General features: G+C 42.6%; 2 protein-coding genes and 1 long non-coding RNA gene across 6 annotated transcripts in view; 2 read left to right on the top strand and 1 right to left on the bottom strand.

Moving 5' to 3' along the window:
* mon2 (MON2 homolog, regulator of endosome-to-Golgi trafficking) overlaps nt 1–5,080 on the top strand; it is a 31,098-nt gene extending 26,018 nt beyond the window's left edge. For all 4 annotated transcript variants that reach the window (XM_027272694.1, XM_027272692.1, XM_027272693.1 and 1 more), the window contains 7 exons: nt 2–130; nt 1,562–1,752; nt 1,837–1,897; nt 1,980–2,103; nt 2,356–2,563; nt 3,740–3,822; nt 4,258–5,080. In XM_027272694.1, the coding sequence (XP_027128495.1) occupies nt 2–130; nt 1,562–1,752; nt 1,837–1,897; nt 1,980–2,103; nt 2,356–2,563; nt 3,740–3,822; nt 4,258–4,421 (960 nt within the window). In that variant the 3' untranslated portion in view covers nt 4,422–5,080. The remainder of the gene's footprint in view (nt 1; nt 131–1,561; nt 1,753–1,836; nt 1,898–1,979; nt 2,104–2,355; nt 2,564–3,739; nt 3,823–4,257) is intronic.
* A 3,023-nt stretch (nt 5,081–8,103) lies between these two features.
* LOC113744156 (uncharacterized) lies at nt 8,104–11,959 on the top strand. The gene is made up of 2 exons (XR_003461310.1): nt 8,104–9,028; nt 11,517–11,959. It is a non-coding gene; the product is annotated as an uncharacterized LOC113744156 (long non-coding RNA).
* A 2,746-nt stretch (nt 11,960–14,705) lies between these two features.
* ppm1h (protein phosphatase, Mg2+/Mn2+ dependent, 1H) overlaps nt 14,706–17,383 on the bottom strand; it is a 32,898-nt gene continuing 30,220 nt past the window's right edge. The window contains exons 9-10 of the mRNA XM_010733438.3: nt 16,973–17,124; nt 14,706–16,611 (exon numbers count right to left, since the gene is read on the bottom strand). Coding sequence (XP_010731740.1) covers nt 16,464–16,611; nt 16,973–17,124 — 300 coding nt within the window. The 3' untranslated portion in view covers nt 14,706–16,463. The remainder of the gene's footprint in view (nt 16,612–16,972; nt 17,125–17,383) is intronic.

Here is a 17,383-nt window from a genome sequence, read left to right as displayed (position 1 = left end):
GGCGGAATGGGTTGCCTTAAACTACGTGCCCTTTGCTGAGCGCTCCTTGGAGGTGGTGGTGGACCTGTACCATAAAACAGCATGCCACAAAGCTGTCATCAATGAGAAAGTCCTGCAGAACATCATCAAGGTATTCACGGTTTCTCAAACTCCTAAAGTAAAGTTTGAGAAATCTCAAAATAGTAGAAAAAAAATAGGACTGATGAAATTAATTAAGCACGTCTAAAGTTTGATTCACATCTGCGCTCTCTCCGGTGGAGAGTGATGTTTCAGTGTTGGGCTAAATGCAGCATTGAGGTCTTACGGCTCAATTCAGACCAAATAAGGCAGTAGAGGCCTCGGGGCATGCCGAAAACCAGAATCAACACTGCGGTGGCCGATCAGACGGGTCAAACTGCTCCACAGTCAGCATGACGTGTCACTGAAACCCAGGCGCTATCCAGGGAGAGTTCACGCCGGACCGAACTATGATCTGGTTTATTTCGTGCACTCTTCTTCTTCTTCTACGTCCGCTTCTGGCAGGCAGTCAAAAACAATAATGCAAAGTAATGTTGAGAGATGGCAGCGGTCGAGCGACACAGACAGTGAATTAGAGAGAGGGAGTGCCGGTAGCAAGAAAACCAGTGAATCGGAGAAATAAAAAAAACATTTTTTATGATTGTTTCACAGCTGATAGGTTCAGCACAATTAAACACATCCTTACCCCCAGCACACACACACACACACACACTGCTGCACAGCCCTGCAGCTAATTCCTGCATCGCCTGATTAGGTCTGAATACGAATAAACCAACAAAAGTTCCTTATGTTTACTCTCCGAACATGACTTTCTACTTTCTTGGATGAAACATGAAGGGAAGTTGAACTTCTGTTCCATCCTATCAGTGATGTCAAACACTTCGCTTCAGTCAGCTGACTGAGCAAATGACTACCTTTTTAGTATCTTTGAACTCTTACAACCCATGACTTTTGCTTCACTCTGAGTTGTTTCTGACCACAGAAGGCATCTGTTTTCAGTGAAACTGCAGGCTACACGCCCACCACCAACACAGCCCACAAAGTCAGCAACAAGCTGGTGAACGTGGTGACGACGGCGGCCTCTCAAGAGGAAAAGAGAGCTAAAATATCGGAGGGATATTCATCAGGCGGACGCATGAATGAATGCTGCTTCTAACAGCTCTTTTCCCGTAGTCTGTTTATAAGAAAGGGTTAATTTGCCGATGGAACTATTATGAAGATTCGAAGATTCCCTCTGGATGAATCTGGCCCACGCCCTTTTTTCCCCCCTCCAAAACAAGAAGGATATACTTGTAAAAAAGATAACCTTGGGGAACCCAGCTGTTCTCCGACAAGAGGACTTTGTCATTGAGGCGCTCTTTCACTTCTCCCGGTTTTGTAGAATGAAATTTGAACAGGAGTTCTCGAAATACTGATTCGATGTTAACGCCACGAGATAAAGACGCGTTTCAGTATGAAGGGGGGAAAAAAAGGTGAAAGGCTTACTGCAGTTAGTTTTTGTTCAGTCTCATGATCTGTCTCCTCCTTTCTTTTTCTCCTCAAGACTCTAAGAATGCCTTTGGGTTTGAAGTATGCCTGTCCGTCAGAGAGCACCTGGAAGCTCGCCGTTTCGTCTCTCCTCAAAGTGCTGTCTATAGGACTGCCGGTGGCACGTCAGCACGCCTCGTCTGGAAAGTTCGACACTATGTGGCCGGAGCTGGCCAATGCCTTTGAAGACTTTCTTTTCACCAAAAGGTACAGATCTAGACGACCTTTTAGGGTTAAGCCAGAGTACGAGCCTGGGTGCCAAACTCATTTGGTTTGCTTCCCTTTTTATAGCACACCTCCAGATAACCTGTCCATACAGGAGTTTCAGAAGAATGAAGCCATCGACGTCGAGGTAAACGCTTGTTCCTGGCTCCACTGTCTCGCCATGATTTCGTGCGGTAGCCTGTATCAGCATCGTGTCTTCTTCATTCTAGGTGGTCCAGCTGATCAGCACAGAGATCTTACCGTTTGCCAATTTCATCCCCAAAGACTTTGTCGGCCAGATCATGGCTATGCTCAATAGAGGCTCCATTCACTCGCAGTCGCCTTCGTTCACAGGTAAGATGTAACACACTGGCAGTTAAAGTCATTTGACTTTAGCTGTCTTGTTTACTTGTGTTTCTAACAGCCGGGTGGCCGAATGTAGGAGTCGTACTGTAACCATTAAGTTGCAAAAGCGTTCCCTGTGGCCCGTCACCAACAATGGCTCCTGTCAAACTCTTCATGCGTTGGGCAAGACGACAAAGCCGCCCGTCCACACGCTGTAAAACACTCCGAAGTAAATGTTGTTGTTTTTTTCTCTCTCGACAGAGGCGGAGATCGACGTGCGGATGAGGGAGGAGTTTTCGAAGGTGTGTTTCGAGACACTGCTGCAGTTTTCCTTCAGCAACAAGGTGTCCACCCCGCAGGAGGGCTACATCTCTCGCATGGCGCTCTCGGTGCTCCTCAAGAGATCCCAGGATGTTCTCAGACGCTACGTAGAGGACGAGAGGTTGAGCGGACGCTGCCCCCTGCCCAGGTACACTGAATAAAAATACATGGGGTGTACCTGCTTCGGCCATAAACGCCACCAAAGAAATGCAGCTCCAAACGCCGGTGCTTGTTAAGGTCATGGTTCTACCACAAAGCAATTTAAAACAATACCAAAGACCACCCCAGCTCCGGCCATGCAGCCATTACTTTTCTTTTTCTCTTTTGTAAACAACACAAAACCACCACACTTATCCACTTTTACACGCTGGCACCACATTTTTAGGGCCGGGTGTAATGCCGCGTTCTGCAATCGTTTATTTTCTTCCAAAGACATGATGGAAGTTAAATGATGCCCAAGGGGAAATTGCGCCATTAGTTTCAGAAGATGGAGTGGGAGTTCAGGAAAAATAGGATAATTATAATATAGACATGAATAGAAAGCAATGTTTCTTATTAAATTCAGACAGACACGCAGAACTTTGAACTTTTGAGAACGGAATAAAAAGTAAGAAATGGTTTCACGGTCAAAGTGGTCACATCACACAGATCTGTGTTGCGTTTAAAGAGGAACTCCACCGAGTTTTCACACCAAATGTCTGATTTTGCATCTGTGGGGAAAAGCTGAATGAAGCCTTTTGTGGCTTCAGAGGGAGCGGCGTGAAATCTCATCAAACGGGGGCGGCTCGCACCCACAGCCCGAGGCTACATTAGCCGCTATTAGGGTAACAAGTCCGAAACGAACCGGCGGCACGTCTCGTTGAACTGTGGGTAATGTAGTAATGTGCATGTTTTTGACAGGCAGATTATTTTTTTAGCCTTTATTGATAGTACAGCTGAAGATAGACAGGAAGCAGGGGGCAGAGAGAGGGGGAGTGACACGCAGTAGATGCGGGATTCGAACCGGGGCCAGCAGCAGCGTGGACTATAGCCTCCACACACGGGGCGGCCGCTTAACCCACTACGCTACCTACCGCCCCATTTCGACTGTTTTCACTGCATTTTCACAATCTAATAATTTCACAGGTTGCTGTATAGTCGTGTAAAGTAAAACCTTTGCAACCTTTTTCCTTAAACTATGCTGATTTCTTCCCATCAGTAAAGATCTAAATCATCTCTCTTTGTTTTCACCCATTCTCAGACTCTAACCTCTACAGGTTCGATGTCTTATATATGTTTTTTTTCTTTTGTAGCTAATGAATGTCTTCGCTCCTTTTCAATTCAGGCAACAGGTGACTGAGATAATCTTCGTCTTGAAAGCTATCAGCACTTTGATGGACTCGCTGAAAAAAACACAGCCAGAAAACGGTGAGTGTCAAGGATTGTGTCAAGGATTAAACGGATAGACGTTAGAAAGAGGTGATGGTATAAAAAAAAGGCATCTGTATCTATGGTCTATTCATTTCAGATAAATGTGTCAGAGTACAGTTGGGACCATTTTTCAAATGAGGCTAGAACTGTTTACGTATCCAGCGAGGATAATTAGAAGAAAAGTGCCATAGATTGAAATTAGTCATTCTAAAAATTCCTTTTGTGAGGTGCCCTTCAAGATGTTTGCATTACAAAACTCATTTTCATACGCCTCTGGGAATTTTATCAAGGAAATGATTTCTTTGATTGCTTTCTATCACGACTCATATTTTTTTCCCTTCCTCTCCCACCCATCCCCACTCCTCCTCCTCCTTTTTTTTTGTATTCTCGCTCCTCTCGCTCTGCGGTTCTTTCGTTAAAACCCGCCTGCAGTGGACGGCAACACGTGGGCTCAAGTGATTGCCCTGTACCCGACACTGGTAGAGTGCATTACATGCTCCTCGTCTGAGGTGAGCTCAGCCCTGAAAGAGGCCCTGGGGCCCTTTAAAGACTTCATGCAGCCGCCCGTCTCCAGAGTCCAGAACGGGGAGTCCTGACCAGGCTTGCCTCTCAGCTCTGTGTTTGTTTTTTTATAATGAAGAAATCTTGAATGTGTCTTCTCAACCCACGTGCTTTACAAAGTGCACGGACACGAACTCCACATGAGCCCCCATCTACGGTGACATGAAGCAACCCTCCCTGGCGAACAGAGGTCCAAGGCCCCCCTGCTTGGACCACATCGATGACCCCCCCTTTACCGACCTTCATATTCATATGCTTCTCATGTGAGCTGAACCCCCCTCCCCCTCTCTCTCTTTCATTCTCATACAGACTGGCTGCACTCTTGTGTTATCTACAGAAATTTAACAACAACAACAACAAAAAAAAAAAGTTGCAGTGTTGCCTCTGGGTTTAGTTTGTTTTATTCTCCTGACACGAGGCCGAGTCAATGTACAGTGTGTGGTGATAGTGTTGATGATGTAATTACGAGAAGTAAAAAAAAAAAAGAAAAAAAAAAAGAAGCAAAAACTTTGGGGCTTTATTGATCTTTAAAAAAAACAAAACAACGAACACTTAGACTTTTGCAACATTTTCAACAGTGAGGATTTTATGCAAGAAAACAAATCTTACTGTAACATTCCATGTCATCTTTAGCCAGCCATCTGAGAAGGGATGTACTCGTCTGTATAAAATAAATGAGACAATTCTACAATTAGCTCTGTGCTGTGAGTGTGCTCCGTTACAGTTCCTGTTATGTTCCTCGCTATACCACAAGTAAATGTCATTTTAATATAAATGCAGGATCCCTGATGAAAGAAGACTGCGACTGCAACATTCCCTTTTATTTAAGAGTTATCAGATAATATGCCACTAAACATAAACCTGTTATAGTTCATCAAGGTGGTTCTGGTTAATTTATTTAATATTTCAGTTACAGTCGTCCCTCGCTATAACGCGGTTCACTTTAAGCGGCCTCGCTTTTTCGCAGATTTTTTTTTAGGGTAATTTTGCATGCTTTTTTTTACATTGTACTGTACAGTATGAACGCGCATTGTGTTCTGCGTCCTGATTAGGGAGCACTGTACAAAATGCGTGTAAAAAGGTGTATAAAAGTGTGTGGTTAGGGGTTTTACGGCCTTAAAACATGTATAATAATTGTAAAACTTACTTCACAGATTTCGTTTATTGCAGGTTATTTTTAGAATCCCCCGCGATAAACGAGGGACCACTGTATTATTATTTGAATACAGTATGTATCAGGAGTCCACGGGCATTTCAAGTCAAGCAAGGACACTATAGTAGACTCACTCACAGACTCTTCTGCAGTTTCATGACTGAAATACAAACTGCCAAAAACATACAAATCAATACAGCAGCTATAAAAAAAAGAAAAAAAAGAAAAGGGAGCAGCCTACTTCCTGCAGCCTATATAACACGAAGCGTGCGGTCGAATAGTCAGAAAAAAAATGACCTCCTATGTCCTTTCCTAGCCACGTTTCCTTCACCTCGATGGAGGACGTCATGAGGTCAAGGAAAGGAGGCATGAAGGAGGGTTCGTAAGGAGTTAGGAAAAGACGGCCGCGATGTTCAGAGAATCTGACTGCACCATCCTGTCCAGTCCTATATAAACATATTAGCAAGTTAGGACAAAAAAATGGGTGATTTAATAATCAACGGTAACTTCCATGATGATCTGCAGGGACGCTCCGTAGTCAACAACACAGAACAGGCTTCATGATCAAAGTTATTATATCACATCGACACATGTGTCCATATTCATATGCTGTCACTCTGCTGTTAAATACATTGATGTTTTCTTTTTAATATCTGTTTGTGAATGACCGAACAATGACCCCTATTTCCTGCAGGTAGCACGCGTTTCTGTACAAAGATTACAGCAGAGAAAAATCTACAACTGCTGGTTGGCTGTCTGCTTGTTCTACAATGTTAGTGGTTCAATTTCTGGGCGTAGATTTACCCTGCTCTGCCGCATGTGCTTCCATATTTTGTGTGGCCAATAGAGCACTCACGGTAGAGACTAACCTCGGACCTAATGGATAAAATTCTGATCATCTTGGTCCATAAAGGTCTTCTAGCTTTGGAGTTAGTAGTGTTTCTTCCCTGTAAGCCCCTACTCAGAATATAGACTTTACATTGTGACGTCGCCAAGTTTTAGATCATTTTTATCGAAAGTTTTACAAAAATTCATCATAGAAAGAGTCATAAATTCACCTTGTTCCTGTCAACAGTTCAACAGACGTCTCTTTTATAACGGTGGTGTATTCTTGGGAAATGATTTTTGGATTGCAGGAGGATTTTTCTTCCCCCCCCCCGTCAGTTCTCACGGGTGTGTTGCTGCTGAGACAGAGACAGGTTTGGAACAAAGTGAATTTTCTCCTGTTTTATCTGTCTGAAAAATGTCATTTTAGTGTCAGAATGTGGCTCGTGAAAAATGAGTCCAATATGTAGTCTTTGACTGTGGGGTGAAAGAATCGCTCAAAAAAAGTACAAAAAAATCTGTGCTCATGTTAACTTCTCCTATTAGAGTCTCTAGAGTCAAGACCGGCTGCTGGTCTCCTCAAAGGGGGGCGGCGGATGCAGGAAACGTGCGGCTTCTCTTTTCTAAATTATCTTTAGTTTACTTGGTGTGTGTAGAACAAGTAGTCACCTTACATGGCTGTGAAATATAATGAAGCCAATGCAGAAGTGCCAAAAAAAAAACTGCAGTTCCTCAAACGTCCACTTGAGGCTGGCTCCAGAAGTGAGTCAATCTCCATAAGCCCCCATGTTAAAATTAAAACTTCCAACATGTTTACAGCCTGGTACAAAAAACTGTTTTGGTCTCTATAGCTAATTTTCCCGTTCATGACAACTGTACTGAGGGTAAATTTTCTATATTATTCTATATTAAGGCTTATAAGATATTTATAATCTAAATATTAAACAACATCAGCAGACCTGAGGCGGGCCGAATTACGCCTGGGTGCTCTAATAAGCCATGCCAATCAAACCGGCCACGCTGTTAATTATACGTAACTTTCTTAAGCCTTAATATCATTTGAATGGGTGAGTTATATACAAATTCACCCTCGGTACAGTTGTCACGAACGGGGAGATTAGCTATAGAGACCAAAAAGGCTGTAAACATGTTTATTTCTGCTGTGAAGTTGGACATTTCAACATGGGCAACAGTCTGATGTTTCTACAGTAGCCCAGAATAAACACTGACTCCAGAAAGTGCCTTTCGCATACAGACATGGACCCAGGTCCATGTTTGATCGACCTGCACCGACCGCCATTTTAAACTAACCCGCCCGAACTCGGACCGCAGCAAATAATTGTGAAATATTGTACCCAACCCGCTTCCTGACCCGCATTTTAAAAAGTAGTCTATACTCTCGATTAACTTTGTCGCGTCATCGGGCTACATAAAACTGGCATTACTGAGTTATATATTCATTTAGAAGTAGCCTATTAAAATGCGGTTAAATGGCATTGCTCAGTTCCACATGTTGGGAAAATCTGTCTTTTTGTCTCGCATCAGCATTCATTCAAAAGTTAATAGTGCTCAACATTCAAAATAAATAAGGATTTCCAACTACAAATTAGATTACAATAGTCTATTTCGTCACGTGGATGCCTAATTGAAGTGCTCACAAACACAAAATGCAGGCATAGAATATGTTTGACTCTTTTATTAACGTCTTTTTAAATGGACCAAAAACAGGTGGCCGAAGACTGAGGCTACAATTGTCCATACGCATAGCCCTATAAATAAAAATATTCACAAATATTTGCAGGGCACCCGCTCAATTTGGATCAACCTGTGCATCACTGGTGCACATGGGAGGGTGACGCGAGGGGTAACCAACCGGTCGCAATCATCTACTTCACCACTAGATGCCACTAAATCCTAACATGCTGGACCTTTTTGTAGTTTAAAAGAAATGCCACCACAAACTTATTACGATGATGCATATTTAAAGACTGAGCATATCTTGAGTTTGAGGTACTTGTACTGCACAGTACTGGGTACACAATATTGTGCATGAACTGTTGTAGTCAGTGCACACACACACACACACACACACACACACACACACATATGACACAAGGAAACCACCCGTGCATGCTGTAGGGACCCCTGGCTCCCTTTTTAAATGTCCCCTGCAGGTCCCCGAGCCCGAGGTTCGGATCATCCAGCAGGGTCATATGAGGGGAACGAACCGTTTTGTGGTTAGTACTGAAGAAAAGGGAGGAGGAGGTGGAGGAGGAGGTGGAGGAGGAGAGCAGGTCTGCTTGGGCGGGGTTTCCCTCTTATTACAAGTCTGCACAGAAGAGGAGCGGAGCTGGGGAGAAGGACGGACCGTCTCCGGGCTGCATGGGAATGTCGAGGACTCCACATTTTATTTTTATTTTATTTTTCCTCGGTTTCTCTCTCGCATGATTTTTTCTGCATCATTCCCCCCCGGACCACATACTGGCTGAGGTAGTAGTTTGTGCTGTTGGTTGGGTTGTGACACTGCCCGCTATGGAGATGACTGCGCAAGCTACTGCCTTGCTAGTGCTGGTGCCTCCACTTCAACCGAGAGGAGAGAGAGAGAGAGCGAGGAGAGGGGGAAAAAAAGCCCGTGCGCTGAGCGCTCTTAGGCGGGTTGAACAGGTAACGCGCACCGCTGCTTGTTCCTGGAGCTTTGTAAAAAAAAAAATCTTTGTGGGTTTTTTTTGCATGAGAAACTGTATCATGTTTTCATCTGAATAAAATAGTGAATGTGTTGGTGGCACTTTGTTTGTGTGCAGTTTTTAAATTTGATTTTTTTGGTTTTGCAGGTTGCAGAGGAAACTTGCATGCATTGGGTGTGAATCTGCAAGTTTAAAAAAAAAAAATCATGTGTATGTGAGAAGAGAGAGAGAGGAGAAAAAAAAAAAGCACAGGGAAGTCGATATCTGGTATGGATTTGCATAGTTTTCCACCACCCCGGGCGGAGTGGGCTGTGTAGAAAGCATGTAGGTCAACAGTACTGTTGCTATGAGCAGAGGAGTGACGTGGCTCCTGCTGCCCACAGAGGTATCCTACAACACATCTGCTCTGATACACACTGGCTTTATCTCTCTCTCTCTCCACCCCAGACGTCCTTTTGTTGATAATGCTGCATACCATCAGACACTGTAGCAAATAGCTGATGTGCAAAACCCTCCTTTGCACCCAAACAAGTCTTTTTTTTTTCTTTCTATGCAGGGCTTGATTTGTGATGACACCAAGTAATCTGATTATTATGCTAAATCTGCATGGTGTGTGTGTGTGTGTGAGAGAGAGAGCTTGAACTCTATGGTATGCACAGACAGACGCACCACATGACCTAACCCACCCTCCTCTCTTAACACAGGCGTTTCAAGCAGTGGTGTCCTCGCCGAGGTCTGAGGGAGCGCTGTGGTTGTGGGTCACGCGTTGTAACCTTTTTTTGAAATCCTCCCTCTGCTGCCCAACAGCATCTGGTTGCTCTGTGTCGCATTAGTATGGGCAGTCAGGGGTCTGGTGATGGGAGTAAAAAGAAAAAAAAGGGGTGGTGGTGTTGGGGACCGGAATGGGTAATGAGCTTTGATTGGCTGCAGAGGGCCATGCGAGCCTGGGTCGATGAAACCCAGTGCAGGGGGCTGCAGTCTTGTGTGTCCAGACCCTTCACAGAACCAGATGACAGGACACTGCTCGCTCGCTCAATCACTCACTCAACTGACTGACTGAAGATTGAATCCTGCGTTTGACCTTCCAAGAAGACTCCCCATGAAATATTTATGAGTTCACACTTGATAGTGTGTTAGAGTTATGTTCATCTCGGGCCACAGCTCTGCCCACTAGCATCTGTGCTGCTGATATTGGACAATAAATTCTACTCCAGCTCCTCGTTGAAGAGGGAGGTTAAAAAGAAAGAGTGCTTCTTTTTTTTTCTTCTTTGAAAAGGAGAAGCATACTAGTAAACAAAACCACACAGGAGACTTGTAGTTATTGGCAAGCCTGTTGAGTAGCAGGTCTGCATATTTATATATTCAAATAAGTATCTGTCTCATGCAAGAAATACAAGTAATCCAACCTCCAGGGTAAAAAAAAAAAAAAAACTAAACATCATTTATCAAATCCTGGCTGTAAAGAGAGCCAGCCTATGGACCAGTGAGCAGCGCAGAGGCAGCCCATGTCCTCCTCATCCATCTTGTGTCAGAGCTCTCATTTGAGCCGGGCCGCAGATAAATCATACTTTCAGGCAGCCCCCAAACCCTGAAGCAGTAAATTAGAGCCCCCTGTGGAAAAAAAAAAAAATGCCCGCTCAGATGGGTATCACAGCTGCACCGCCGAAGCAGCCGCACCCTTGTGTGTCCTGACAGGGACAGTCGACCGCCGTGCGTTCACCAAAATACCCCACGCACACACACGTCGTGTTTGGAATTAAGAGTTGGTTGATTGATGAGTTGGGTGTCAGCAAATAAAAGCGATTGTGATGTGATTTCCTTTGTTTTGTATTATTTGGAGTGACAATTATCATTTTTGATTCATCTGCTAATTATTTTCTTAATTCTTAATCAGTAGTTTGGTCAATAAAACATAAGTGACCAGCAGGTTCAGTCATGCCACACAAAATATTAAATACTCAGTGTTGAATGAAGAGAAGCAGTGCGTTCTTACATTTAAGCACATGTCAGATATTCAGCATAGAATTGATCAGATCTGTCGCAGGTTCATTTTTATTTTGATCGGTGAATCAACAAATGATTGTACCTTTTATTATCTTTGGGTTTTGGACAAAGATGAGAATTTGTGACGATCATTTGTCACATTTTTGTGTATTAAATTATAAATCGACTCAAGATCAGCAGAATAATGTGCTGTAAGTAGATGGGAAACAACTAGCCGGTCGGTGTTAACTAACTGGTAACTATTGTGATAATTGATTCATTTTAAGTAATTTTTCAAGTAAAAACCTGAACGATCACAGCCTCTCAAATGTCTTATGTTACAGTAAACTAAACATCTTTAGGTTATGAAATGAAAGAATTATTCAAAATTAAGAAAACAATGCAAATAAATGTTTGTTGCAGCCTTACTTAAAGTGCAGGATACAAAAAATAATATCTTTTCACTTAAACCTCCTCGGCCACAGCAGCGCTTCACCTTAAAGAGACGAGCATCTCGCTTGCAAAGCCCACTCAGCATCTCCCTCAGATCTGTCCACGGGTGGGGTGGGAGTGCTGCAACCTTGGAAAAACAAGCCACCCACAGGAATGACTGTGTCATCATTGCCGTCATCCAATCTGGACCACACACACACACACACACACACGTGTGGAGAGTAGGAGTGGAGTGCCAGATCAATGCTGGCCTGACTGGAGGAGGATGCGGCGCTGGTCCTGTGGGGACCAGATGGCCCTCCAGCTCCTGCAGAGGACCCAGAAGTGTGAGACTCCCACGATAGCCCTTTATGATCGTCTTAAGTGTGTGTGTCAAGGTTTTCATAGAGATATCTGTGTGTGTGTGATGAGCTCATATCCTAATCTTAAAAAGATGAATTGGAAAAAAGTGAGTTATAAAAGTGATTGTTTACAATTCTAAGAGACGTGTGTGGTTTGTAAGCCTCGTCCTGGCTTGTCTGCTCTGTTATACCTCAAAGCATTCACTTCCCATCCTGCAGTATGTGTCTTGATTCCTTAAAGGACCAGTGCTGACTGCAAACCCCTCGCCTCACCCTGTCTTTCCTCACATGGAGAAACTACGGTGGCTGCAAAGTGCAAAAAGGAACTTGGTTTAAAGTCGACGGACATTCTCGGGTAACAAAAACAAAACATTCTTATTTTCAGGCGATTATACACAAATGAAAAGGTACTTGTGCGTATAATACTACATTCCTGCTATATTCTGTTAATATAGGTCCCTAAATTTTACATGCCGGACCTTTAACTTTTAGATTTATTTCAAATAAAGTCAGTTTTACAACAAAAATAAGAGAGAGAGAGATGAGGAAATAACCAAAAGCTATAACATACCGTACATAATAAAGAGTTAAAAATAATGTAAAAATGTTTTATGAGTTCTTAAGGCCTCTGTTGTCACAATTCCAGTTTTTGCGTTGATTTATATTTTTTCTTTTTTTAAAATATGTCACAGTAAGACAACAGCAGGTGTAAACGATAAATAACGGTGGCTGAATTCCTTTTCGCTGCTTCAGTTTCAGGGTCACGGTCATGGTGTTGCGCGTGCCGGCTCGCTGGCTCACTGTCACGACTCACCACGTAGAGAACATAGTTGATGTTATGAGCAAGCACGTGTGTTTTTCTTACTGGGACATGTCAACCTGATACTCTATTTAATATCAGCTAATGATGTGTAAAATGACATATTTACATACTTTTTCCAGGAGCTGTTTCAGGTCTGGCAGCTGAACCCGCTTCACTCCAACATGTTTTTAGTCTCTTAAATCAGTTTGAAGTATTTTCACCTTCCAAAGAATATTATGTGAAGAAATGTGAAATTCTTGGTGGATATCTGAACAATTTTGAAATAAGACGTTGGCTATAAGCAGTGGCCCTGGTTTTCAAAGACGATCTCTACAGGGCGTTGTGTAAAAGTTCTCTAAAGCCAAAGAGCATCAGGTTCCCTTTCACTATTCGTACACCGTGGAATGCGTCGTTTTTCATACGATACCGCTGTCATGTCATGAACTATAAAAGCTTTATCCTGCGATTTGATTTTCCTCTCAGGTCTCTCAGGTATTTCATGTATTTGGTATCAAAGCATCTAAAAATGATGAAGTTATTCCCACATCCATCCATCCATCCATCCATCCATCCATCCAGCGAAAGGCCAGTTGATACGAGGATGAACATCTCATCCACCTTTCTTTTTTTTTTTTTTTTACCGTCAGGTTATCAAGTTGTCTTTCATCACTTGAGGGTGTGTGTGCTCCAGTGTCAAATTACGCCTCTCGCAGCAGCCTCCACCATGAAATCTTCCGTCAGGCTATTCTGTGAACTGATACCCTTCATCCACATATTGCTTTGGGGACTCTCTTGACACAGTTTGTCACAGTGGTGATGGTCTTATTCTGTGCTGGAGTGTAAGAGAGAGGGAGGGGAGAGAGAGAGTCTGTCCCCATTCGAGTCCCAACAACATTTCTTTTAAGATTTAACAGTCAAATATGTGGATGTAGAGAATTGAATTTCAAAGTAGCAGATTAACACAGCGGTGGAAGAAGTTTTACGATCTTTTACTTAGTAAGTTGTAACATTATAGTGTATGAATGGAAGATGATGCATTTATGTGTACATCACTTTGATGACGCATCATTATGTATTAGTCGATTTATATTTTGTATTAATACAGTAACTAAAGCGGCCAGATTTAGTAGCGTGAGAAAAAGTGGAATATTTGCACCTGTGCAAGAACAAAACTTCAGTAAATATACTTAGTTATGAGGTGTCTGCACACAGATGCACAGTTACATATTAACAATAGTACTATTATATATATATAGTTTACATTAAGACACTTATTTGTGTAGCTAGCTGGTATTCTGGACTTTGGGGTTATTTGGATAGGAGTACCGGAGAGCCACCATCCTGGTATGCTGCCGGGTGTGTTGATCCATGTAGGATGGGGTGTCTCAGGTCACATGTGAGGTTGCTTTTTCCTGCTGTGTGTTTTACTTTAAGAGAAGTTAATGGAGAGGGCAGGTCAAAGGTTAAGGCCCATAGGTGGGGTATCTTTGGAAAGGAAGTTCTCTTAGCTATCTGTCCTTAAATGTCCCCTGTCTTGGGGTAAGTTATTTTTGATTATATGCTTTGGGGGAATAACCTACTGTATATAAGGGCTTGCCCTGCACAGTCTCATTTTTCGGCCAGGGGCTCTTCAAGTAACGTTTTACTTGTTACGATGCTGAACTTATTGTAATAAATTTGTTATGCAACTAAGACAGTGTCGGCGGAGTTTCTCTTCAAACATCTTCAACTGCATCACCACTGAATATACGACAGTTACATTCTACCACTACTAATTATGTATAACTTTAAGCCTTAATATTATGCAGATGGGCGAGTTAAATAGAAATTCACCCTCAGTATAGTTGTCATGAACTAAAACTGTTTTTTGTACCAGGCTGCAAACATGTTTATTTCTGCTGTGAAACATGGGGACTTATGGAGACTGACTTGTTCGGTATCCAGCCTCAAGTGGACGCTTGAAGAACTGCAGCTTTCAGCACTGGCTTCACTTCACAGCAACTTGACATTAATTGCACAATACTGTACACAGGAAACTGAAGGAGATTAATGTGGAAGAATGAGGTTAAAAGATCAGAAATTGTCTATTTTCTTTTATTAGAGCAGAAAATTGAGCATGTAAACCATTTTATTTTTATTTTTTTTACACTGTTCTAGGTTTCCAAAACAGTACAAATCACGCCTTTTGTTTCAGTAAGATGTACATCAATTACATTAAAAGAAAGAATCAAAGTGTCCACTGAAAACGGTATTTACATTTTGTACATTTAAATTACGTTACTCCAGTTTTACTCACTCATACAGCAGTTAAGATACAATATTTGTGCACGATTAGTTAGAAGCCTGAAACTACAACTAAAATAAATGAAGTCGACGTGTGGAAGGGGAACGACGTTGATTGTAGAGAGACATAATAAGGGACGTGTCGCCTATGCAATGAGAGTCTTATTTCGACTTCCTTTTAAAGTGACACGTTAAAAGTCAGAGTGAGTCTCGCTGTTGAGGCACCTGCTTATTTCAGAAAGATGGGTTTGTCTTAACGGGGACAATATATCCAGCGGATACAGAGAAAAGGTAAAAACGAGGGCATGAGAAGAATATATATATAAAAAATATATTTTGTACAATAGTGTACACTTCACACCTTTTTTTTTGCTTCAGTGCTATTCTGATGTTTGTTTGTTTTTAAGTTACATGAGAAAATCGTGACGATGTAACCGAATAATGGCACAGGTAACGGCTGATGGAGCACGCCGACAGCCGCTCGATGAGGGCGATGACAACGGGCGTCGTTGTGTAATAAAAAAGGAAGGAAATTATGAGGTAGATGGCTGATGAGTGCAACAGAAACAATTTGTTTCTTTCTTAAATATGAATTAATGTGTAAAAAAAAGAAAAAAAGAAAAAGCTGGACACGGTTTAGTAGTATGAGAAGATGTCGTACACGGCGTCACGTGAAAACCTTGACCGTGGCTCCTCCTGGTAGTGTATTCTTCGTAAATGTGTTTCTTCGGTTTTCGAAAAAAAGGGAGCAGCTTTTCCTTAATAGAGGATGCAGTTTTTGCAATGCAAGTGAACAAAAATAGCAACTGCAGCATTAGGAGAACCAGCTGACATGCTGTCTAGAGAAGGCTCGCAAGCTTTTTTTTCCTCCTCTTCTCCTTTTTGGACAACAGACAATTGCACGTGACTGAACTTGGCTAATTTTAAAAAGCTCTACATGGGACACAGATGGAATGATTCATATATGCAGGACATCAGTCATCAGGTTGTTGTTTTTTTACAGTATACAGGTAGACTTATCAAATGTCATGATTAGGAATATGTACAATTTCTCCTTTATAAATATTGTGCATTAGTTACTAACAGCAGTCCTGAGATGTGCGTCACCATCTCATCTATGAGTCCATGATCTCGACCTTAAGAACTGCCGCCCCGTTCCCTCCCTTCCTCCCCGAAAAACGAGATTCATGATGGCTTTCTCGAGATTGAAAAGAAAAAAAACAGTTGTTCAACTTTATAACAGCTGCTTTCATGATTTGATTTCTTTTCTATATGTGTATATATATATATAAAAAAAGGGGACCAGACAAAAAGAGATCATCCTGATTGAAGATGATCAAGGGGGGGAAACAGCCTGGACAGAAATCCCATCTCTGAGCAGAAACATCTTGGATAGAGGAATTGGAGGAATTCCAGTCTAAAACACTTTAAAAAAAAAGAAGAAGAAGAAAGAAGAGCACAACAAGGGCTGAAGGGAACTGCACAAGTGAAGTCGGAGGGGATCAAGGCGGGGTTATGTTTCCGTGGTGGTTGTAGTTTCGTAGTTTTTTCGGCTAGTTCTGCTTGTTGCCGTACATGAGGGGAATGATGTAGACGGAGATGTCATCCCCGGAGCCTAATCTGTCGTTTGATATCCTCCAGCCTCGATCCTTCAGCACCCCTCGCGCTCTCATTACGAGGTCTTGAGCTGCCATTGTGTACCTGACATAATAAAAAGTGATAAACGATTAAGGCACAGTCGTAGTGTGGTGATATACAATAAGATGAATGGTCACATCTGATCATAATTATTCACAGTACACAGCCGGGTGGGGTGGGGGTTCGGGGGGGCATCGTAAAATATTATGCTGGAAATAAGCTAACGAGAAGAAGAGTCGGAGTGCCCTGTTAATAGTCTTACAAGCTTTTCCTTGACATCAGAGAAATGACTCATCTAAATGTTTGGAAATTTGCATAATTACAACGAGATAACAATATTCATCCTCTACAAATGAGACGGGGGGTGAGAGGGAGTTCAGGCCTGACTTGGTGGTTGCGTAAGCCGCGTGATGAGTGAACGTGCCTGTGCTGGTCGTCGGGGTCGCAGTTTGCCAGGAAACAGGTGACCGCCTCGCATACTTCCTGGTTAGAGAGGACATCCCACAGTCCGTCAGTTCCCATCACCAGGACGTCGTCGGCTCCGTGCTCGCACTGTGCCAAAGGGTACGCTTTGACCTGAAAGTCAAGGGCAAAAAAAAACAAAAAACACAGGCAACAGTTGAGAGACGCATGGTTTCTAGGAATCATTTGAACCTGTTGCATGAATTTCCTGTGACGACGTCAAGTAAAAAGGGCGATTACTGTTGGCAGAATAAGGAGAACAGGAAAAACTCTCCTTATTCCCACTTGGGAGTGTTTGTGTTTTCACTGATTTTGATTAACCTGGATCGTATTTTTTGGAGGAAGCTCGACTCTGTGTGATTTACAGAGTTTC

Source organism: Larimichthys crocea, chromosome XXI, assembly GCF_000972845.2.
Source record: "Larimichthys crocea isolate SSNF chromosome XXI, L_crocea_2.0, whole genome shotgun sequence".
Taxonomy (NCBI): domain Eukaryota; kingdom Metazoa; phylum Chordata; class Actinopteri; family Sciaenidae; genus Larimichthys; species Larimichthys crocea.
This window is presented reverse-complemented; position numbering and strand designations above follow the sequence as displayed.